Below are 23692 nucleotides of genomic sequence, written 5' to 3'. Positions count from 1 at the left end.
CCAGGCTCCGAGCCATCAGCCCAGAGCCCGATGCGGGGCTCGAACTCACGGACCGCGAGATCGTGACCTGGCTGAAGTCGGACGGTTAACCGACTGCGCCACCCAGGCGCCCCAGAGATTTTTTTTTAAAGAAACACACTTAAAATTGGTTTATCTTAGTGACCTAAGTAGAGGTGAGGTAAATACAAGATTTGGGGGCCTAAAGTTATACAGTGTCCCCTTCATTGCCCCAAAGTACCTCATGTAAACCTCTGGAAGGCTTTCCCTAGGAGCAGTCTTCCCAGAGCCCCATGCATGTCTTTGTTCCTCAGGCTGTAGATGAAAGGGTTCATCATGGGGGTCACCACAGCATACATCACTGTGGCTACTGAGTCCTTCATGGAATAAGTTTGGAGGGGCTGCAGATATACCATACCAAGTGTCCCATAGAAGAGGGAGACCACAGCCAAATGTGAGGCACAGGTGGAGAAGGCTTTGTACTTGCTAGAAGCTGAGGGTATTTGGAGGATGGCTCTGGCAATCCAGACATAAGACATGATCATGATCCCTAGGGGGGTGAAGAAAATGAAGCAGCCTGTAGTAATCTGCACTGTGTGAATGACCTGGGTATTGGAGCATGCAAGCCTCAGCAGGACATACATCTCACAGAAGATGTAGTGGATCTTCCGGGAACCACAGAATGTCACTTTGGTCATGAAGAGGGTGAGGAAGAGGCCATAGAGGACAGAAAGTCCCCAGCACAGGGTGAGGAGCAAAATACAGAGCCCAGGGTTCATGGCTGTGACATAGTGGAGGGGGCGGCAGATGGCCACATAGCGGTCATATGCCATTGTGGCCAGGATGAAGTTGTCCAGAGTCACCAAGGAGACCAGGAAGTAGAGCTGTGTCAGACACCCTGCATAGGAGATGGCTTTGTTCTGAGACTGAAGGTTCACTAATGTGTTGGGGATTGTGTTGGTGACAAAGAAGAGGTCAGTGAGGGAGAGGTTGGCCAAGAGTAAATACATGGGAGTGTGCAAGTGGGGATCAATGCTGATGGCCAGGATGATGAGCACATTTCCCACCACTGTGACCAGGTACATGGACAGGAACATCCAGAACAAGATCCGCTGCTCTTTAGGACTCTCCGAGAGCCCCAGGAGTAGGAACTCTGAGGTCTCACTCTGGTTGCCTCCATGCATTTCCCCAATTGTCTGCAATATTAGCACCAACAAACATTTACTAATTGAGTATTGAGTAAGGACATTCAGACATTCAAAAGCAATTATTCTCTTGGCATTAAAAATAGACTAACTTTTATAATTTTTAAAAATGGGAGCAATGAAGTAACAACAAAGAAAGCGTAACATGGAAAATCTTTATGCAGCTTAGTCTTCCCAGGGACTTTTAATTTGACATACTCAATATTATAGAAGTAATGTACTTGTCTTATTTTAAATCCTATCAGCTTACAATATTCTCGAAGTACTTAAAGATTACTATGTTATAGTTTTGATATTTCATAGATTTAGAGTGATATTGAAAATAGGTGTATGCATTATAGGAAGTGGATATTGTACAATTGGACAAAAGAGGGAGATAAGGACAAAATTGTAAGGGAAAAGAAAAATTATCATTTTTGCTGAGAGAATGATCTAGCTGGCAAACCAAAGACAATCAACTGAAGTGCCATTAGAAATAGAAAGTGGGGGCGCCTGGGTGGCGCAGTCGGTTAAGCGTCCGACTTCAGCCAGGTCACGATCTCGCAGTCCGTGAGTTCGAGCCCCGCGTCAGGCTCTGGGCTGGTGGCTCAGAGCCTGGAGCCTGTTTCCGATTCTGTGTCTCCCTCTCTCTCTGCCCCTCCCCCGTTCATGCTTTGTCTCTCTCTGTCCTAAAAATAAATAAACGTTGAAAAAAAAAATTAAAAAAAAAAAAGAAAGTGGCCAATCACACAATGAATAGACCCAAAGCTAATGGTGCTCTCATAAGCATACACTGCAGTGGTTAAGACTGTTGTCAGACATTGGAATTGAAGGGTAAGTGCTGCCTCTTACTAAGTGTGAAATCTGAGGCCACTTATCTGCGCTCCTTAAGACTCCAATTTCTTATTTGAAAAATGCATCAGGAATGAAGAAAATTAAGTAATAAATTGCTTAACACAGAGAGCTTGCATGCAGTGAGCTCTCAGCAAATATCGTCTATTATTATTATATGTAAACAATAATAAGGAATAATAAGGCTAAAATCTAATGTGAAATAATACCAGCTACATTATCAACAAATAGATCTGTGCATTAAAATGCTAACAAGAAACAGGCATGATCTTAAAATTCTCGAGAGGTATGAAGTAAAAACTTAATAAATGGATAGATACACCAGATTCCAAATGGAAAATTGAAATATTGCAAGGGAACAAAGTCTACTATTAACCTATTCAAAGTCAAAATTCGGAGTTTTTAAAAGCTGTTTATTTATTTTTGAGAGCGGGAACGTGAGTGGGGAAGGGGTAGGAAGAGAGAGGGAGGGGGATCTGAGGCAGGCTCTGTGCTGACAACAGAGAGCCTGATGCAGGACTTGAACTCAAGAACTAGGAGATCATGACCTGCTCTGAAGTCAGACACTTAACCTGAGCCTCCCTGGTGCCCCTAACTGGGTTTTTAAGAAATAAAAACGAATCTAAATTTCATCTAAAAATAGGCATGAAAATAAGCTAGGGAAAAGTTGAAAAAGAGACTAAGTTCCTCTACCAACTATAAAGGATTCTGGTACTGATGCTGGGCTGACAGATCAATAGCATGGGACAGAAACTTTAGAAACTGCTGAGTACATGTGGGATTAAATGAGTTATTATCACAGGTCAAAGTTGCATTATTCCATAAATGGCATTGGGATGACTGTCTAATTATTTTGGGGGAGAGTTAAATCAGTCAGTAAGATTTTGTGTGTCAATTACACTTCAATTAAAAAAAAGAAATGAAGGTTGAACTGAACTCCATAGAATAGTAGGCATTTCGTGCATTTGAGATGAAGGAATGGGGAAGAGTCATAAGCCCAAGAGACTAAATGAATAAATGAAGGTACAGATAAAAAGGCAGTTGTGTTGAAAATCAGTCAGTGTGTCAAAGAAAGTAGAGCTGTTTTGCAAATTCAGCCTGGAACATGATGATTCTGAAGTACTAGCAGGACAAACAAGTGTAGGTGTGGGGACAGTGCATAATCTATGAGGTAAAAGTAATTTGGAGTTCTAGGTTTTAGGGGAGAGGCCAACCTGGCCTTTAGCAAATGAGTGGATGTGTTATCTCAATGAACAGAGTTGAATCCCCAGATACCCACTGTCACTGGTACAGTGGGAGGAGATTTTGAGTCACAAGTTTGAGTCCGTGTCCCAGGTTAACATATACAACTGTTTTTATTTTTTTTTTAAGTTTATTTATTTGAGAGAGAAAGAGCAGAACATTGGCAGAGAGAGAGGGAGGGAGAGAGGGAATCCCAAGCAGGCTCCACGCTGTCAGCGCAGAGCCCACTGCAGGGCTTGAACCCACAAACTGTGAGATCATGACCTGAGCTGAAATCGAGTCTGACGCTTAACTGACTGAGCCATCCAGGCACCCCCAGATGACTGTTTTGTGAGCAAACAACTCCCCTATACTGCACGGTTGGTTAAACAAGCATTGAAAGCTTTATATATATATTAAGATCTTATATTTATTCCATGAACAGCACTGTTTGTTTCTATTTCTCCATTTTATAGGTGAGATGACCAAGACTTAGAAGTTTAATGAGTTTCCCAATGTTGCTCAAGAAGTACCTCATGGAGCTGGAATTTGATGACGCTTTTCTGTCTCTAAATCCCATGTCTTAACTGCTCTGCCAGGCATTAAGCAAGAGTAATGATTCTTACCTCACTATGGGTTTAGAGAAGAACTCAAATGCTGGAGGAGAAAGAATGTTTCCAACCTCAAATCCATATGTAAATGGAGGAGCTGTTATGGGGTCACAAAGGGAGTCTTATTCTTAACCAGTTTTCAAGCTTCTTTCTATCTCTTAATCCCCTAAAGTAGGAAATCCTGCTCTCAGGACAAAGAGGTATCAGGGCCCTAGTTGGTCTTCCATTCTGTGCCTGGCTCTGCCTACCACATAGATGGGAGCAGGGAATGACCGTGCCTGCAGGGAATGACCCAGGATGTCCTAGAAAGATCCATTTGTTGCTGGCCCCTTGGTGCAGTGTATGTGGGAGAGAGAGAGAGAGAGAGAGAGAGAGAGAGAGAATGTATCATTATGGAATTCCCATACTTGGTCAGGTCAGGATCTAGAAAATTTCAAAAGAGAGACAGAAAGATAACCAGGCTATTTCCCGGAAGACTTGAGTGCTGTGCCAATGAAGAGAGCTAGCAGGGGAAGTGATTCCTCAACCCAGGAGGTATTTGAACAGGCTGCCCAATACACTAGGCTCAGTGATCATTTCGGAGCTGATGCAAACATTTAGTGGAAGTAGGTGATGGTTAAGATCTCTTTTCACTCTAAGATTCCAAACTGTAGAGTAATCATGTGGTGGTCCTTTGGCGGTTGAGTGAAAATGAGAGTAACCCTTAGCACAGGCTCTAGAGACTTTTTGTATATACAGCTTCCCATATTTGTTGTTTATTACCATAAAATTCACCTATGGTCCAGCATCATGAATGAGATCATTTATTCTCCCAGTACTTAAGGGAGGGTTTTAGCTAAGAGATCTGTCTAAGGTCATGGAATGGTTTGGTGACAGGATGAGGCTTTGACTAGGAATTCTAAGCCTCATGTTTGCTTTGTTAGCCTAGAACTGGGAGGAAGTAGAAAACCTGGAAACAAGAAGTCAGCACGGGGTGGGCTCCTTGCCTCTTAGGAAAGCAGAGTTTCGGTGAGAATGAGAACTGATGGACTCATTCCAGCGATCACTTCAAGTCAACCCCCACTCCCCATTCCCAAATGGCCTAAGAATAGAAAAGAACATCATGGTGACTCTGAGTGACCCCAACCCTGAGCACATCAGCTATCACCTCTGTTTCTGCCATGGAGACAAAGGCCTCCCATCTCCTTAGACCTCATCAGAAACAACGTCCTTCCACAGCCTATTTGCCTGGATTCAGGGCCCTCTGGGATATCTGCCCCACACAGAGGAAGGAAGGAAGCAGGGAAGAGCGCTGGGGAAAGGCAGAGGACACCCAGAGGGAATAATATCTTTGGTTTCTAGCCCTCAAGGCAAGTGTCCCCCACATTTTAGTGTGCATCAGAATCACCTGTGATACTTTAAAACAAAAAGCTGCTTTTCTGGTCCCCTTCCTGGAAAGACTGGTTCTGGTTTGAGAACCAAGTCCTTTTTAGCAATCACCTGGTGATTCTGATTATACAGAAATGCTTTTCTGAGTCTGTAAGACTCAATGGGTTCTGAACACTTGTGTGGTCAGATGGCCTCAGAGACACAAACCCCTCTGCAGTGTAGCTCTGCAGGGAGGGGGGTGGGGAATGTAGGCGTGGTATGGAAAAGTAGTCCAACTTGATGTTGGAAAACTTCCCTCTGTTGCTCCCCAGCTGCAGGACCTTGAGGAGGGCATGCAACCTCCCTGAGCCTCTCTGTCCCACCTGTGAAGCCTTTCTTGCAAGCTTGGGAACCACGTGCGACAGAGCATGTGACAGCACTTTGTAGAGCACTGAAAATATTGGAGGGATTGCTAATTACCTTCAAATATGAAAGGATTAGATTATATGAAGACTGTCAAAGGTTGCGAGTATATTTGTGAGATAAAAGGTAGAGAAAAGATGAGAAAGGAGAAAAGGGAGAAAGAAAGTGAGCCTGTGGTGGGTAGACCTTACCCGCTGTTCTGTGCTGCTCTGAGTTGCCTGGTTCTGCTGTCTCCAGATTTTTCCTACATAGGATGAAAATTCAAGCAGAGCATAAAGGACCCTAAAACATTGCTTTCTGGATGGGACTTGATTTCTCCTTTTGGCTAAAGGTGGGAGGCAGAAGAATTGGCCTCTGGATAAGCAGTCCATGCAAAAGAGGAGACAGAATGGCAGGCTGTGGATGCTGTGATGAGGATGGGGGATCTGAAAAACTGATGGTTGGATCCTAAGATCAAATAAGGAGGGACTGAACTGGGACCACATCAGGGCTATTTATCAGTTTTGGAAAGACACAGGGGAGGCAGTCCCAAGACAGTTTGTTGAGACGAACTGGATAATTGCTCCAATGTTTATATGCAAAGATCTTGGGAAATGAATCTTGTTGACAAGGAATAAACCAACTCCACTTTAGGCAGCAATCCTAAAAGGTGCCCTAGGAGTTAGATTCATCCAGAAATAAAGAACTACACACACATGCGACAGCTTGGCTTTGAGTCATCAGAGCTCCAGAAAATCTCGAGCACTGAACTTGGATGATCCCAGATTGCTAGCGACTCTGAGTACTAAGTCAAAAAAATTTACAAAGTCTTATTTGTAGGAAAACAACGTCAAGTAAACTTCCAACTGTTTTTGTCAATCACATTTTCAGGTACAATTTTGAGCACAAAGCCAAGGATAAGCAGACACGCAAGGAAATAAGATACTGAAAGCAAGAACCAACAGCTGAAAGGCATATAGGGACTCCAGATAATAGACCAATTGGACACAGAAAGAAAAACAATGATGTTTGTGGTGTTTTGGGGTATAGAATCAATCGTGAAATGTTGGCAGGACTTTTTACAAACTGAACCAACATGAGTAACCAGCAGTCAGATAAAAAACACTTTACTAGCCCTGCAGAAATCCTGTCGTGTTTTCTTTTAGTCACTCTTCTAGTTCCTGTGAGTCAGGCAACAGACCCTGACTCCGAATAGCATGAATTAGTTTACCCATTTTTGTACTTTACTGAAGTGGAAGTACATCTTTTACACTCTCTTTTGTGTCTGTTTCTTTCGCTCAACATTGTTGTATATGGTTGTAGATTGTTCATTTGCATTGCTGTGTAGAGTTCTATTGTGTGACTGTGACATTAAAATACATTTTACCATTGATGGGCACTTGTGGTTTCCAGTGTTTGGCTGTTAAGAATAGTGCAGCTACACATTCCTTTTAGGCATTTATTTATGTAAGGGCAATTTCTGGATGATAGGGCAGGTGCTAATTAAGTTTAGAAGACAGTGCTATACAGCTTCCTCTGGTGTTTGTAACATAGTGTTTCTATGTTCCCTCTAGCAGTGAGTTCCAGTTGCTCCACATTCCTTTTTTTTTTTTCTAATATTTATTTATTTTGATAGAGAGAGGGCATGTGAGCAGGGGAGGGGCAAAGAGAGATAGAGATAGAGAGAGGGAGGGAGAGATAGAATCCCAAGCAGACTCTGTGTTGTCAAGTGCAGAGCCCAACTTGAGCTTGAATTCACAAACCGTGAGATCATGACCTGAGCTGGAATCAAGAGTCTGGAGCATAACCCACTAAGACGCCCCTGCTCCATGTTCTTCCTCCCTTTCTCTCTTTCTTTCTTTCTTTCTTTCGTGCATGCTCAAGCAAGCATGGCCTCCCCTGCAGAGAGAGAAGGAGAGAGAGAATCCCAAGCAGGCTCCGTACTGTCAGCACAGAGCCCTATACAGGGCTTGATCCCATGAATCATGAGATCATGATCTGAGCCCAAATCAAGAGTCAGAATCTCAACCAACTGAACCATGCAGGCACCCCTGCTCTGCATTCTTAACTTGACTTGGTGTTTTCCATCCTTTTCATTAGAGGTTTTGGGTGGGTGTGTGGTGGTATTTTATTGTGGTTTTAATTTGCATGTTCCTGCTGACTGAGGAGGTTAGACTCCTTTTCATGTAGTTATTCTCCACAGGTATATTCTCTTGTGTAGATTATCTGTTCAAGTCTTGTGCCCATTTTTCTATTGGGTTGCCTGTCTCTTTTATGTTGATTGTAGGAGTTATATATTCTGTTTAGGAGTCCTTTGTCAGGTGTGTGCAATAATATCTTTAACTTTGAAGTTGTCTTTCATTCAACTGATGGTGGGTACTGAGAAATAGGAGATTTTAATTTTAAAATACTCTATCAATTTTTATATTATAGGTAGTGTTGTTTGTATCTTACTTAAGAATCTTTGCTGATCTTTGCCACTATTCTCTTATATTTTCCTCCGCAGTGGGCAGTTGCCTGGCACCCTCTGGGGCTCGGATCTCCCCTCTCAAGGGGGGCAGCTTTCACCTTTCACATTTAAATGTGCTGTCAATGTGGACTTGATTTTCATATCAGGTGAGGGAGACATCAAGATGTGTTTTCTTCCAAAAGTTGGATATACAATTGGATATCCAATTTGTCTGGTACCACTTATTGAAATGTTGATCTTCTCCCTGCCACACTGCAGTGCAAATATCCAGGGGAACCAGTCATGTGTGATTGGAGTGTTGAAACTTTCAGTCTCATCACCGCTGTTCCCCACACCCTACCTCTGGAGAGGGGCAGTGGGCTGGAGATTGAATCACCAGGTGACCAATGATTTGATCAACCATGCCTATGTAATGAGGCTTCAATAACAACCCAAAAGGATGGAGTTCAAGAACTTCCGGGTTGGTGACACATGGAGGTTTGGGGAGAGTGTGATATGCAGTGAGGGCATAGAAGCTCCATGCTCCTTCCCACATATCTTGTCCTATTCATCTGTTTCATCTGATTGCTCCTGAATAAATAACCAGTAATCTAATCAGTAAAATATTTCTCTGAGTTAAAGATACTTTGGCAAGTTAATGGATCCCAAGGAGGGGATTGTTGGAACCTCCGATTTATAGCTGGTCTGTCAGAAGCATGGGTGGCAAACTTGCGATTGGTGTCTGAAGTGGGGGGAAGGAAGTCTTATAGGACTGAGCCCTTAACCTGTGAGATTTGAGGCTATCTCCATGTAGATAGTGTCAAAAATGAGTTGAATTAAAGGATACCCATCCAGCTAGTGTCAAATAATTGCTTGATGGTGTTGAAAAAAAAATTGCTGTCAGAATCATAGGTCTTACAATTACCTCCTCCCTTCTGCTGCCATCACTGCCACTCCTGTTTATGAACGTGTTAATATGCTTGAGGCTTTTGTTGTGAGAGAATGAAGAAGAGATGAGAGGTAAGGAACCACAGGGACAAAGGACAGGATGGAGTTTTCCAAAGATAGAGTCTGACTTCTTGCACAGAAAAGAAATGCAGGGAAAAGGCAAGAGAGGTAGTTTTGTTTGATGCCCCAAAATCAAAAATCTCCCCAGAGCAACAGAGAGGAATCTCTTGTCATTTCTGTGTGCACATCGGTGGTTATGTCCAGAGGAAATGTGAGTCGGAACTGAAGTAGTGGGAGCTGTGCACAACAGAGCATCAGGTATGGGGTGGCCTCAGCCAGGGCACCAGCAGCGGGAGTGGTGCCAGTTGTTTTCTGTAAATAGTTTGCAGGCAGCAGGCTCCTTAGAGAAGTTCAGAGTTCAGAGACAATGTCTGGGTGTTTCTAGAGAACACAAGAGTCTCCATTGGGCCATAACTGGCTATATGTGGATAAGGCTGGGACTGTGGTCCTGTGTCAGGCAAGTTGAAGGATCTGATTTTGCAAACTTCCAGTATTAGTATCACTGACCTTATTTGTTTCCAAGGCTTCAGTGGTTTGGTGAACATTGGGTTACATATACAATTCTTTTCTTCATCGTAGATACATGAGCTCATTCTGAGCTGGATCTATGTACTAAACACTCCTGTATCCCCCATAGGATAATGTCTTGCACATGGTGAAGGAAAGTCCCAGTTTCTATTTTTTTAATGTTTATTTATCTATTTATTCAGAGAGAGAGAGACTGAGAGAGTGCACATTGTGTGCATGTGTGTAAGATTTAGGGAGGGGAAGAGAGAGAGAGAATCCCAAGAAGGCGCCATGCTGTCAGCACGAAAGCCAACATGGGGCGCTATCTCATGAACCATGAGATCATGACCTGAGTTGAAATCAAGGATAAGCCACTTAATCGACTGGGCCACCCAGGCCCCCCCTCCCAATTTCTACTTTAATGCCCTTTCCAAAATTACCTCATGTCAACCTCTGGAAGGCTTTCCCTAGGAGCAGTCTTCCCAGAGCCCCATGCATGTCCTTGTTCCTCAGGCTGTAGATGAAAGGGTTCATCATAGGGGTCACCACAGCATACATCACTGTGGCTACTGAGTCCTTCATGGAGTAGGATTGGAGAGGCTGCAGATATACCATACAAAGCGTCCCATAGAAGAGGGAGACCACAGCCAAATGTGAAGCACAGGTGGAGAAGGCTTTGTATTTACTAGAGGCTGAGGGTATTCGGAGGATGGCTCTGACAATGCAGACATAGGACATGATCATGAATCCTAGTGGGGCAAGGAAGATGAAGGATCCTGTGGCAATCAGCATCATGTGATTGACTTGGGTGTTAGAACACGCGAGCCTCAGCAGGACATACATCTCACAGAAGATGTAGTGGATCTTCCGGGAACCACAGAAGGTCACCCTGGTCATGAGGAGGGTGTGGGTGAGGCCGTAGAGGACAGAAAGTGCCCAACACAAGGTGAGGAGCAAAATGCAGAGTCCAGGGCTCATGGCCGTGGTGTAATGGAGGGGGCGGCAGATGGCCACATAGCGGTCATATGCCATTGTGGCCAGGATGAGGTTGTCCAGGGCCACCAAGGAGACGAGGAAGTAGAGCTGCGTCAGACACCCCGCATAGGAGATGGCTTTGTTCTGAGACTGAAGGCTCACCAGCATCTTGGGGATTGTGTTGGTGACGAAGAAGAGGTCGGTGAAGGAGAGGTTGGCCAGGAAGAAGTACATGGGAGTGTGCAAGCGGGGATCAAAGCTGATGGCCAGGATGATGAGCACATTTCCCACCACTGTGACCAGGTACATGGACAGGAACATCCAGAATAGGATCCGCTGCTGTTCAGGACTCTCCGAGATCCCCAGGAGCAGGAACTCGGAGACTCTACTCTGGTTGCTTCCATGCATTTTCCCAACTGTCTGCAACATAGGCACCAACAAATGTTTACTTAATGTCCTCAGTTGAATAAGGACATTTAAATAAGCAAAATAAACTGTTTTCTTAGCCTCAAAAATACCTTAGGTTAAATTTTATAACTTTTTTTTGGATTAAGAGAGAATGCAGTGGCATACGAAAGCTGTTAATAACATGGAAAATTTTCATGCAACTTAGTCATTCCAGCAACTTCTAATCTAGCATACTCCATACTGTAGGAATAATGTCCATGTCTTATTTTAAATCATATCATCTTACAACTTTCTTGAAGTGCTTAAGATTAGTATGATACATTATGATATTGTATAGACTTACATGATATTTAAAACAGATGTATGCAGTAGAAGAAATTGCTGTTATACAATTGGACTAGGGCAAAAAGTAAAAATGTTGGAAAGGAAATGGAAAAATTATCATTATTTGCTGATAGGATGATGTACTTGGGAAACCGAAAACAAATGACCAAAATATGAAAATGCCTCAGAAATAAAAACGAATTTGAAAACACTTCAAATCTGAGCTCTAACACTTTTATCTGTCACACTTCCAGCAAGTTACTTGAGCTTTTTAAGTCTCCATTTCTTTATGTGAAAAGTGGGTGAGAAGAAAATGAAGCAATAAAGAGCTGGCTTGCCGTAAGGACTCAACAAATATTTATTGTTATTATTATTATTGTTATTGGTAAGCAATAATCAGGAATAATAAGTTTAAAATATGGTGTGAAAGGGTTGCCTGGCTGGCTCAGATTGAAGAGCATGAAGGTTTTTTGTTTTTTTTTTTTTAAGTTTATTTACTTTGGGAGGGGAGGGGGCAGAGAGAGGGAGGAAGAGAGAGAATCTCAAGCAAGCTCTGTACTGATGTGGGGTTTGATCTTGGGCACCTGATGGGTGACTTTCTCCAAGTCAACATTGTCATTTCTTATATATTTTTCTTGTTGAAAAACTTTATATTGCTGCCTGCATGATTTTCTTTGATCTTAAAATTAAAATTTACCAACTTCTATTCAGTAATTACACTGAATTCCACTGTTTGGAGATAGATAACTGTTCACATTTTGATGTTCTTATTATTTGAGATGTGAGGGATGTTTTTCCTTCACTGATTTATCTGACTTAGAATGTCCTTTCCAATCTTAAAATTATGTCTCCCTTCATTTTATGAGAATCTTCTTTAATGTTCTCCTTATTTTTCTGTGACATTTCTTGGAACTCATAACTATACATTAATCATAAATTAATATTTCATTTTGGTGACACTACTCCATCGCCTCTAAAAATACCTGTAGCAAACCCCAACCTGCCTCTTTGAAACTGAATAGACAGATTAAAATAGTGCTTTGTGTCATTCCAAGTATTCAGGTGAATAATCCTTTTACGCAAAAGACTTATTAAGAAAAGTTAAAAAAACGAATTCATGGTACCAATTGCAGGTGGATATTGCATCTGTCAAAGAGAGTGACCCTCTTTTAAGAGATTTTCCTTTTGGGTGAAAAATAAGATCATGAAATTTAAAAATATAATGGTGGGCAATTGACTTTGGCATGACAATATGAGGAGGTCCACTGACCCACTTCTAAATGACACATGTGAAAATATTAAATAGAAGGATTTAAAACCAATGGAAATGGTCCTAAGGGCAAACAGCAAATGAAGAAACATTCAGGAACATCTTTGAAAACTCAGTAAGAAATGTGGAAAATAAAAAGATGGGAAAGCAGCAACCACTGAAAAACTATAGACTGGCTATACATTAATCTTTAAATATAAAAGTAGATTTTAGAAATTAAAAGTAGGCTTTAATTTAAAAAGGTAATTAGAGGGGCACCTGGGTGGCTCAGTTGGTTAAGCGTCCAACTTCGGCTCAGGTCATGATCTCATGGTTTGTGAGTTCGAGCTCCCTGTCGGGCCCTGTGCTGACATTTCACAGCCTGGAAGTCTGCTTCAGATTCTGTGTCTCCTTCTCTCTCTTCCCCTCTCCTGCTCACACTCTGTCTCTCTCTCTCTTCCAAAGATAAATAAACATTAAAAAAAAATTTCTTTTAAGTTTATTAGGGACAAAGGGGGATACTTTATAAGGTTAACAGGGTAAATTGATCAGTAAGAAAACAACGATAAACACATATGCACTGAAATATATACTAGAAAACAAACACATGAAAGGAGAAATAAATAATTCAAAAAGAGTAAGTGGAGATTTCAACATTACACTTTCAGTAGTGGATTGAGCAACTAAGCAGAATTTCAACAAGGAAGTAGAGGACTTGAACAATACTCTGCATCAACTATACCTAACAATAAACGTAGAACACAGTGCCCAACAACAACAGAACAAGGTTCATTTCAAGTGCCATTGGGACACTCTCCAGGATAGACCATAAGCTAGGCCATACAACAAACCTCAATAATTTTAAAAGGATAAAAGTGACACCAAGTATGTCCTCTAAGTGCAATGGAATGAAATTAGAGATGAATAAATTGAAGAAAGTTGAGAAAATTCACATATTTATGGAAATTAAAGAACACGCTCCAAAACAGCCAATAGGTCAAAGAAAAAATAACAAAATCAGAAAATAACTTGAGATGAATGAAAATGAAGATACAACATACCAAAATTTATGGGATGCCATTAAAGTAGTGCTTAGAAGGAATACTTTTGTTGTAAATACCTATATTAAGAAAGAAGGAAGATCTCAAAGCAATAACCTACCCTTATATGGTTAACATGGTGATAGTCCCCCAGTAGACCTACAGATTCAATGCAATTCCTGTTGGAATCCCAGCTGACTTCTTTGCAGAATTGTACAAATTGATTCAAAATTCAGATGGAATTTCAAGGGACTCAGGATAGCCAAAACAATCTTGAAAACCAAGAGAAATTTGGAGAATTCACACTCCCCAGTTTCAAGACTTACTACAAAGCAACAGTAATGAAGACAATGGGGTACTGGCATAAGGATAGAAGTATAGATCAATGGAAGAGAATTGAGAGTCCAGAAATAAAACCACGTATCCATGGTCAACTGATTTTTGACAAAGGAATGCAGATTACACAGAAGGGAAAAGATATTTTTAACAAATAGTGCTGGGCCACCGGCCACATGCCAAAGTTGTATTCTTCTCACACACCATATGTAAAAATTACTTTGAAATGGATCAATTTGAAATTGAACGTAAGAGTTAAAACTATAAAACTCTTAGGAGAAAACCTAGAAAAATTTTGTGATCTTGGATTTAGGGAAGGGTTCTAAGATATGACATCAAAAGCATGAGCAACAAGAGAAAAACCACATTCATCAGAATGGCATTGATAGCAGAAAACAATGAAAAATTGTGAAAATTATGAAACAAAAATTATGAAAAACTATGCCATATTTTACTTTCATAAAAGTAAAATACTTTCCGCATCACCATAATACAGCAATAAAATACAAATAAACAAAAAATGCCAAAAGGGAAAAATGCTTGCCACGTATGTGATAGACAAAGGCTTAATAGGCTTTATCGAGAAATAATTTTTTTTTTCAGTAGGCTTCACACCCAGTGCGGAGTCCAAAGTGGAGTCCGACCTGGGGCTTGAACTCTCTACCCTGAAATCCAGACCTGAGCTGAAATCGAGAGTTGGATGCTAAACCAACTGAGCCACCCAGGCATCCTGAGGAAGAACTGTTTTAAGTCAATAATAAAATTACCAACCCTCATTGGAAAATAGCAACAGACATGAACAAAAGAAGACTCACAAAAGAAAAAGGTCAGAGTCAATAAACATAGGGACAAACATATAGCTTTGCTACTTGTCAAAAGATGGGATGAACAGGCAGTTTTATATCTGATGAAATGAATGATTGTAACTTCCTAGAGGGAAACTTGACACCATGTCTTAAGCTCTTAAAAGGGAGATTCCTCTGAGCAATCTCAGTTTTAGGAATGTATCTTAAAATATAATCCGATAGAAACATAGACGTGTATGTATAAAATGTTTATCAGGACCTTGTTAAAAATAATAAAAAAAAGGGCAGCTCAGTCAGTAAAGTGACCAACTTTTGATTTCAACTCAGGTCATGATCGGGCCCCACATCGGGCTCTGCACTAATAGCACAGAGCCTGCTTAGGATTCTCTCTCTCCCTCTCTTTCTGCCCCTATCCCCACCCCCAAGTGCGTGTGATCTCCCTCTCAAAATAAGTAAACACTAAAAATTTTTAAGTAGTAAAAAAGAAAAAAGAAGCAATTGAAACTCTCATCATTAGAGACACATTTAGAGAAACTGCACGATCCATACATTTAAAGGCACACAATTAAGCCTTCATAGATAGGTGTGTATTCCACATATATGTATGTTTATGATAATTGTTAAATTAAAATATAATTTATTCCTACTTGGTAATATAGAAAAATGATCAATTATGCTTAGGTGATATTGGTTGTTACTAGTCCTAAGTGTCCATGGGAGGAGGAAACAAGGAAATGCAGGTAGAGTACATTGCACTGGCCGATCACCCTTCCTGCTGCACAATGTGCACTTTCTAAATTACGGATCTTACCATGTGGCTTCTCTACAGTAGCAGAGCTCCCCCATTTCCTCTGGAATAGCCCATGATTATGGCCAGGTGGTCAAAGTACCAGGATCCCTCCTCCCTCGTGGATCTCCGGCTCTCCCTACTCCAGTGATGGCTCATGGCTTGTATTTTCTAAGTACTCACAATGCTTTGCTTTTGTCCTTCGCACCAGCTGTTCTTTTGTTTCACTGAATTTTAAGTGAACGTTTTCTCTATTCTGTGATTCCATTGCTCTTCTGGCAAGATCCATTATAGCTCTCACTCAAGCATCTTCTGCTGGTGGCATCTTCTCCTGCCACAGAGATACCATTCTAAACTCTCTATCATTTCCTGGTCTTTACATTTTTTTTAGGACACCCTATCCCACATTTTGCTTAGTTGTCTGTTCTCCTGGGAGACTTGTGAGAGCTGTCAGAGCAGGGGCAGTATCGTTTTCTTTCCTGTATCTAAAGGACCTCTCACAGGGTCAGGTATGGCATAAGGATTAGGAAGTGAGGGTTGAGCTGAACTCTATAGAATATTAGGCATTCTGTGCATTTGAGCTTAACGAATAGGGAAGAGTCATAAGCCCAAGAGCCTCAATGAATAAGCAACACTATGGATAAAAATGTAGCCATTTGGGTAATGAGCCAGTGTGCCATGGGCGTGTCGGGTCTGTTTTGCAGGTTCAGGCTGAACATGATAAGTTTGTAGTAGCAGTAGAAGGAGCAAATGTAGATGTGGGAACTGAGTGACCCAGGAAAGTAAGGTAATTTGGAGTGCCCGGATGCAGGTGAGGCCAGCCCAGAGAGGCCCAGCATTTTAGCATGTGAGTAGATTTGTTATCTCAGTGAAAACATTTGAATTCCCAGATGTTTAGCACCCACAGTGCAGTGGAAGGACATTCTGGGTCATATATTTAGGTCCAAAGCTCAATTTAACACCCACAAGTGGTTTTTTAACAAACGTTTACTGAATATCTGGCCAGACATTATGTTGAATGACACCTCTCTCCCCTGACCACCCCCACCCGCCCCTGCATTTAGTCCACACAGCAAATAGCACTGTTTCTTTCCATTATCCCATTTTCTGGATGAGATGACTGAGATTCAGTTGATTAATGAATGTCCCCAATTTCCTCGACTAGTAACCGATGGAATTGGGATTTGACTCTCCTTTTGTGTTTCTAAAGTCCACATCCTAAATGCTGTGCTGCAGACATGACTACCTCACTGTGGGTTTAGAGACTACCCCACAAATACTGGATGTGGAAGCACTTCTCCAACTTAAAGCCCTGTGTAGACGGGAAGTGCTGTAATGAGGATCTCAAAAGGAGTCCCCTTATCATTTCCCTATGTTCCGACTGCCTCCCGTCTCTGCTCCAGTAGCAAATCCTGCTCTTAGAACCAAGAGGGATAGGTGGCCCCATTCTCGTCTCCATCCTGGACGTGGCTCTTCACCCCACTCACATAGGAGCAACTTTAGCACGCCTGTGTCTGCAGGGAGTGACCCAGGTTGTTGAGGGGGGACTTATTTGTGGCTGGCCCCTTGGTGTTGTGTACACAGAGGAGAGAACAGTGAGGAACTGTATTATTATGGCCTTCACATGCGAAGGGGTGTGGATTGGTGAAGTCAGTAGCTAGCAAATAAAAGAGAGACAGAAGGACAAGTCAGGCCGTCTGCCAGATGACTTAAGTGCCATACCTGCAAAGGGGGCCGGTGGCGGGAAGTCATTCCCCGCCATGGAAGACATTCAAACAAGCTCACAACACAGCGGGTTGAGTTGTGATTTCACAGTCTACTCAAGCACTTAGTGGAGGTAGACGATGGTTAATTCTCTTTTAACCCTAGGATTCCAAATTACAGAGCAATCATGTGCTGGTCTTTGGGCATTTGAGTTAAAATAGGAGTGATCCTTAGGACATGCTTTTTTGTGTGTCCACATCTGTTCATTACTCATACAGTTCTGTTAAGTCTCTACACTGTGACTGAGCTCATTTGTTTCTCAGAGTGTGTAAGTGAGGCTTCAAGTCGAAGGGACTGCTTGCCTCTCAAGAAAGCAAAGAGTTTCAATGAAAATGGGAACTGATGGGCTCATCCCAGAGACCACTCCAAGACCCCCGAAGTGACCTCAGGATGAAAACGAGCACCATGGCAATGGCCTGAGTGTCTCCGTTCTGAGCACTGGCTACCATCTCTGTTTCTGTCATGGAGACCAAGGTTTTCCACCTCCCGAGACCTCATCAGAAACTACTGCCTCCCAAAGTCAGAGGACACCCAGAGGCCATGATGGCTCTGCTTTCGAGCCCTCAAGGCAAGTGTCCCCCACATTTTAGTGTGCATCAGAATCACCTGTGATACTTTAAAACAAAAAGCTGCTTTCTGGCCCCCTTCCTGGAAAGGCTCGTTATGTTTTGAGAACCAAGCCATTTTTAACAATCACCTGGTGATTCTGATCGTGCACTTTGGGGAATCCTGTTCTGAGTCTGTAAGAGTCCGTGGTTTCTGAACGCTTGTGTAGTCAGTTGGCCTTAGAACATAAGGCTCTCTGCAGTGTGGCTGGGTGGAGAGGGGAGAGAATGGGTGGTGGGAGGCCGTACCGGCAAGGGCTCCAGACTCAGCATTAGAAAACTGTCTTCTCGGGTCGCCTGGGTGGCTCAGTCGGTTAAGCGTCCGACTTCGGCTCAGGTCATGATCTCACGGTCCGTGGGTTCCAGCCCCGCGTCGGGCTCTGTGCTGACAGCTCAGAGCCTGGAGCCTGTTTCAGATTCTGTGTCTCCCTCTTTCCCTGACCCTCCCCTGTTCATGCTCTCTCTGTCTCCAAAATAAATAAATGTTTAAAAACAAAAAAAGAAAACTGTCTTCTCTTACCTCCTGGGTTGCTCCCTAGCTGCTTGAGCTGTGAACCTCCTCATCCCACCCCTTAAGCCCTTTTTGCAGGCTTGAGGATTACATGTGACAGCATGTGATAGCACTTTGAAAACTGTGGAGTGGTAAGAGGTTGGAGGGATTGTTGTATTACCTTTAAATACTAAGGGGTTAGATTATATGAAGACTTTTAAAGTATGTGGGTATGGTCATGAGAGGTAAATGGAGAAGAGAAGAAAGGTGTGTGTGTGTGTGTGTGTGTGTGTGTGTGAGAGAGAGAGAGAGAGAGAGAGAGAGAGAGAGAGACAGGGACACAGAGAGAGAGGGAATGTTTGAGATGGCCAGACCTTACCCACTGTTCTGTGCTGGTCTCAGAGTTATGTAGTACGTTGCCTCCTGTTTCCTTCTACAGGATGAAAATTCTGTCAGGACACAAAGGACAGTAAGGCATTATTTCTGAATAGGGTGGGAATTGGTGCCTGGATTTTCAGTGCCTGCACAAAAGGAGAAGAAAGTGAGGTTGTGAACCCTCTGAGAACTGAACCCTGGATACAAGGTTTGTGAAAAAAGGGGCTGAACTGGAGCCATATCAGGGCTATTTATCAGGTTTGGAAAGACACAGGGGAGGCAGTCCCAAGACAGTTTGTTGAGATGAACCTGGATAATCTCTCCAATGTTTATATGCAAGGATCTTGGGAACCAAATCTGGTTTACAAGGAAGAAACCAACTCAGCTGGGCTGACAGCTCAGAGCCTGGAACCTACTTTGGATTCTGTGTCTCCCCCTCTCTCTGCCCCTCTTGCACTCACGCTCTGTCTCTGTCTGTCAAAAATGAATAAATGTTAAAAAATTTTTTTAAAAAGGATCTTTGCCAATATACTTCTATATTTTCCTTTAAAGGATATATGGTTTTCCATTTCACATTTAGATCTCCTATCAATCTAGACTTGTTTTTTTTTGTCAGGTGAGGGAGAGATCAAGGTATATTTTTCTCTCCAAAGTATGGGTATCCAACGGGTTCAGTGCCATTTATTGAAAATGGGTTTTCCAGTACAATGATGAATAAATGTGGTGATAGGGGACTTTTGTTTCATCACTGAACTTTGAGGAAAGCTTTAAAAATCTTGTGTATGTTTGCTTTGCATTAGGGGTCAACAGACCATAGCTCATGAGTCAAATCTACCTGCCACTTGTTTTTGTAAATACATTTTATTGAAGCATAGTCAGGTGTATTCATTTACATATTGCCTATGATCGCTTTCATGCTAGAATGGAATGATTGTGCATGTGTTTATTTAACATTTTTATGTATCTTTTATTAATTTTAACTTTAGTTCTACCATTTTTTTTTTTGCTTCCTATATTCTGAAGCTATCCTTTTAGGCATATACAGATTTAGAATAGTGATACCATCTTGCTAGGTTAACCTATTTTTAATTATAAAATATCACTCTTTATCTCTAGTAATACTTCTTGCCTTAAAAATATCTCCACGGTATATATTTTCTTTTGATTATTGTGTGCAGGGTGTAAATAGCATATGGCTGCGTTTTGATTTTTTTGTTCTGTTTGAAAAATTTAATTGTCATTTGAAGTATTTAACCGCATAGGTTTTATGTAATTACTGATATATTTGAATTTATATCCACCATCTTACTTCAGAAATTTGTTTGACCCATCTGTTTTATTTTTTATTTTTTAAGAATTTATTTATTTTAGTTAACATACTGTGTACTGTTGGTTTCAGGAGTAGAACCCAGTGATTCATCACTTGCACATAATACCCAGTGCTCGTCTCAACAAATGCCCTTCTTAATGCCCATCACCCATTTAGCCCAACCTCCACCTACCTCCCCTTTATCAACCCTCAGCCTGTTGTCGGTATTTAAGAGTCTCTTATGGTTTGCCTCTCTCTTTGTTTTATCTTATTTTTCCTTCTCTCCCACTGTGTTCATCTGTTGTGTTTCTTAAATTCATATATGGGTGAAATCATAGGACATTTGTGTTTCTCTGCCTGACTTATTTCACTTAGAAACAGTACACTCTAATTCTATCCACATTGTTGCAAATGGCAAGATTTCATTCTTTTTGATTGATGAGTAGTATACCATTGTGCGTGTGTGTGTGTGTGTGTGTGTGTGTGAGTATGTGTATGTATGTGTGTGTATTTTGGTTACTGTTGATAGCACTGCTATAAATGTTGGGGTACATGTGCCCCTTCGAATCAGCTCTTTGTATCCTTTGGATAAATACCTAGTAGTGCAATTGCTGGGTCGTAGCGTAGTTTCATTTTTAATTTTTTGAGGAAGCTCCATATTGTTTTCCAGAGTGGCTGCACCAGTTTGCATTCATGCCAACAGGGCAAGAGGGTTCCCCTTTCTCCACATCCTCACCAACATTTGTTGTTTCCTGAGTTGTTAATTTTAGACATTCTGACAGGTATGAGGTGGTATCTCGTTGTAGTTTTGATTTGTATGTCTCTGATGATGAGTGATGTTGAGCATCTTTTCATGTGTCTGTTAGCCATCTGGATGTTTTCTTTGGAGAAGTGTCTATTCATGTCTTTTGCCCATTTCTTCACTGGACTATTTGGTTTTTGGCTGTTGAGTTTAATAAGTTCTTATAGATTTTGAACACTGACACTTTATCCGATATGCTATTTGCAAATATCTTCTCCCATTCTGTCCATTGCTTTTTAGTTTTGTGGATTGTTTCCTTTGCTGTGCAGAAGCTTTTTATCTTGATGAGGTCCCAATAGTTCATTTTTGCTTTTATTTCCCTTGCCGCTGGAGACATGTCTCATAAGAGGTTACCGTGGCCAAGGTCAAAGAGGTTGCTGCCTGTTTTTTTTCTCCTGTAGGATTTTGATGGTTTCCTGTCTCACATTTAGGTCTTTCATCCATTTTGAATTTATTTTGTGAATGGTGTGAGAAAGTGGTCCAGTTTCATTCTTCTGCATGTCGCTGTCCAGTTTTTCCAGCACCATTTGCTGAAGATACCGCTTTTTTTCCACTGGATATTCTTTCCAGCTTTGTCAAAGGTTAGTTGGCCAAAAGTTTGTGTTGACCATCTGTTTTATATTCTTTTTTTCCCTTTCTTGTCTTCTTTTGAAAGTCACAAGTCTAATATTTTAAATCTATTTATCCTTATATAAACCTCTTACTTATATATTGTTTTATTTTTCTTTTTACTCTAGAGATTACAACATGCATCCTTGACTTATTACAACTGACTTATTACAACGTAGCATTTCTAAGTTTTTGTCTGTGATTATTTCCATCTTGTCTGCAAGCACCTCATTTAGTATTTAAAATTTTTCTTTGTGGAGGCTGTAGTGAGAGATTCCTGCAATTTTGTTTGTCAGAAAATGCCACTCATTTTTGAAGAATGTTTTTGCTGTATATAGTCTCTATTATTGCAACAATTCCAAGACGGTGTGGCACTTGTTCTTCATGATTTCTGTTAGGAAGTTAGGTGCCATTCTAATTGTTACTCCTATGAAGGAAATGTGCCCTTGTTCTCAACCCCAATTGCTTTAAGGTTTTCCTTTGTATTTGGTTTTAAGAAGTTCTTATATGTGTAGATTTAGTTGTGTTTGAATTTATACAATAGGTTAGCCGAGCAACCTAAACTTGTAGCTTTATGTCTTGTACTGGTTTGGAAAATACTTATTCATCATGCATGATGAGATCATGGCCTGAGCCAAAATCAATAATCAGACACTTAACCAACTGAGCCACCCAGCTGCTCCTTAATTGTTGTATTTTAAATTCCTTGTCTGCCACCAATAAAATCAGCTTGTCTCTCTTGCTGTCTTTCCCTTTATCTTCCTCCTTCTCTTTAATTTTGTTTTTCTCTCTCTTATTGGCCACAGGATTTTGCCTCTTCCATATTTCTGGTCTTTTTAATTGTATGCTGGACATTATTGCCATTAAGATTGCTGTGGCTTTGGATGGTGTTATCTTCCAACAGGGGTAGTTCTCCCTTTCTTGCTATGCAGGTATGGTGAGTGGTTTGGTCACTCAGTACAACCAGAGATTGATTTTGACTTAGGGCTGGGTTGGAAACTTAGAAAGACTAAGTTTACTACTGCTAGGGTGTGTAGTCTCAGGTTTTTGATTGAGAACATGATGAGTTTCTGAGTTCTAAAAGATAATGGAAGATTAGAGACTTTTTCTTTTGCCTAGCTTTTTAGCTTCTTGCCCCACAAAACGTCAAGCTTTGGCAAACAATCTTGAGAGAAAGGCCAGACATGTGTTTGGAGAAGGCCTCTTCCTGTGATGAGACTTTGGTTTCGAGTCCTGAAAGACTGTAGGACACTTTATGCTGCCTTTTTGAAAACTTGGCCTCACTCCCAGTTTCACTGCACCAGACTCATCAAATGTCCCCTGAGGAAAACCACCCATGTGTTTATGTATCCTCAAATTTCCAACTTATTACTCCAGCACTGTACAACTGCTACCAGCTTTGATGCTTCCTATTTCCCTAGCAGATATCCTCTGCCTCAGCCTGTGCCCAGACTCAGCAAATAGCCTCTAACATAAAATTAGCCAGTTGTACTCAACTCATCTCAGAACAGTCTGTCTCTCTCTGAAGCTTTAATTTATGTAGTTCTTGTTGCGTCTACAACTCTATGATAGCTTTTATGATTTAAAAGTTTATTTGTTTTTGGGGTGCCTGGATGGCTGAGTTGGTTAAGCAACCAACTTTGACTCAGGTGATGATCTCACAGATTGTGAGTTCTAGCCCTGCGTTAGGCTCTGTGCTGACAACTCAGAGCCTGGAGCCTGCGTCAGATACTGCGTCTCCCTCTCTCTCTTCCCTCTCCTGCTCATGCCCTGTCTCCCTCCCTCTCAAAAATAAAATAAAATAAAATAAAATAAAATAAAATAAAAATATTAAAAAATTTACTTGTTTTTGAAGTTTATTTATTTATTTTTGAAAGAGAGAAAGAGTCCCCATGCATGCACATGGGGAGGGGCAGAGAGAGAATCCCAAGCAGGCTCCACGCTGTCAATGTGGATCCTGAACCAGGGCTCGAACTCACAAACCCATGAGATCATGATCTGAGCTGAAACCAAGAGTCAGATGCTTGAGCGACTGAGCCACACATGCCCCGTATGTGTGTGTATGTGTGTGTTTTTAAATGACTGTGCACCAGGAACATTGCTTGCTGCAACCCATTACATGGACAGTAGTGGGTTGCAACCCACTACATGGGGCAGGTTTGTTTATTTTATTTCCAAAGACACTGGTGTCAAGAAATGTTGGTTTGGTTGAAACATTTAGTTGATATTTATAGG

At 41.5% G+C, this 23692-nt stretch overlaps 2 protein-coding genes across 2 annotated transcripts; both read right to left on the bottom strand.

Annotated features, from left to right (window-relative positions):
• Positions 1-239: 239 nt before the first annotated feature.
• Positions 240-1181, bottom strand: LOC122484725 (olfactory receptor 1D2-like). The gene has a single exon (XM_043582676.1). It carries the CDS (start codon positions 1179-1181, stop codon positions 240-242), a length of 942 nt encoding a protein of 313 aa, XP_043438611.1.
• Positions 1182-10019: 8838 nt separating this feature from the next.
• Positions 10020-10976, bottom strand: LOC122484724 (olfactory receptor 1D2-like). Its single transcript, XM_043582674.1, has one exon. The coding sequence runs from the start codon at positions 10959-10961 to the stop codon at positions 10020-10022; it is 942 nt and encodes a 313-aa protein (XP_043438609.1). The 5' UTR covers positions 10962-10976.
• Between the last annotated feature and the right edge of the window lie 12716 nt (positions 10977-23692).

Source organism: Prionailurus bengalensis, chromosome E1, assembly GCF_016509475.1.
Source record: "Prionailurus bengalensis isolate Pbe53 chromosome E1, Fcat_Pben_1.1_paternal_pri, whole genome shotgun sequence".
Lineage (NCBI taxonomy): Eukaryota > Metazoa > Chordata > Mammalia > Carnivora > Felidae > Prionailurus > Prionailurus bengalensis.
Note: the sequence above shows the minus strand (reverse complement) of the source record. Positions and strands in the feature narration are given on the sequence as shown.

Bases quoted from the DNA above. Each gene is read 5' to 3' on its own strand.
- LOC122484725 (XM_043582676.1), bottom strand. From the start codon at position 1,181: ATGCATGGAGGCAACCAGAGTGAGACCTCAGAGTTCCTACTCCTGGGG.
- LOC122484724 (XM_043582674.1), bottom strand. From the start codon at position 10,961: ATGCATGGAAGCAACCAGAGTAGAGTCTCCGAGTTCCTGCTCCTGGGG.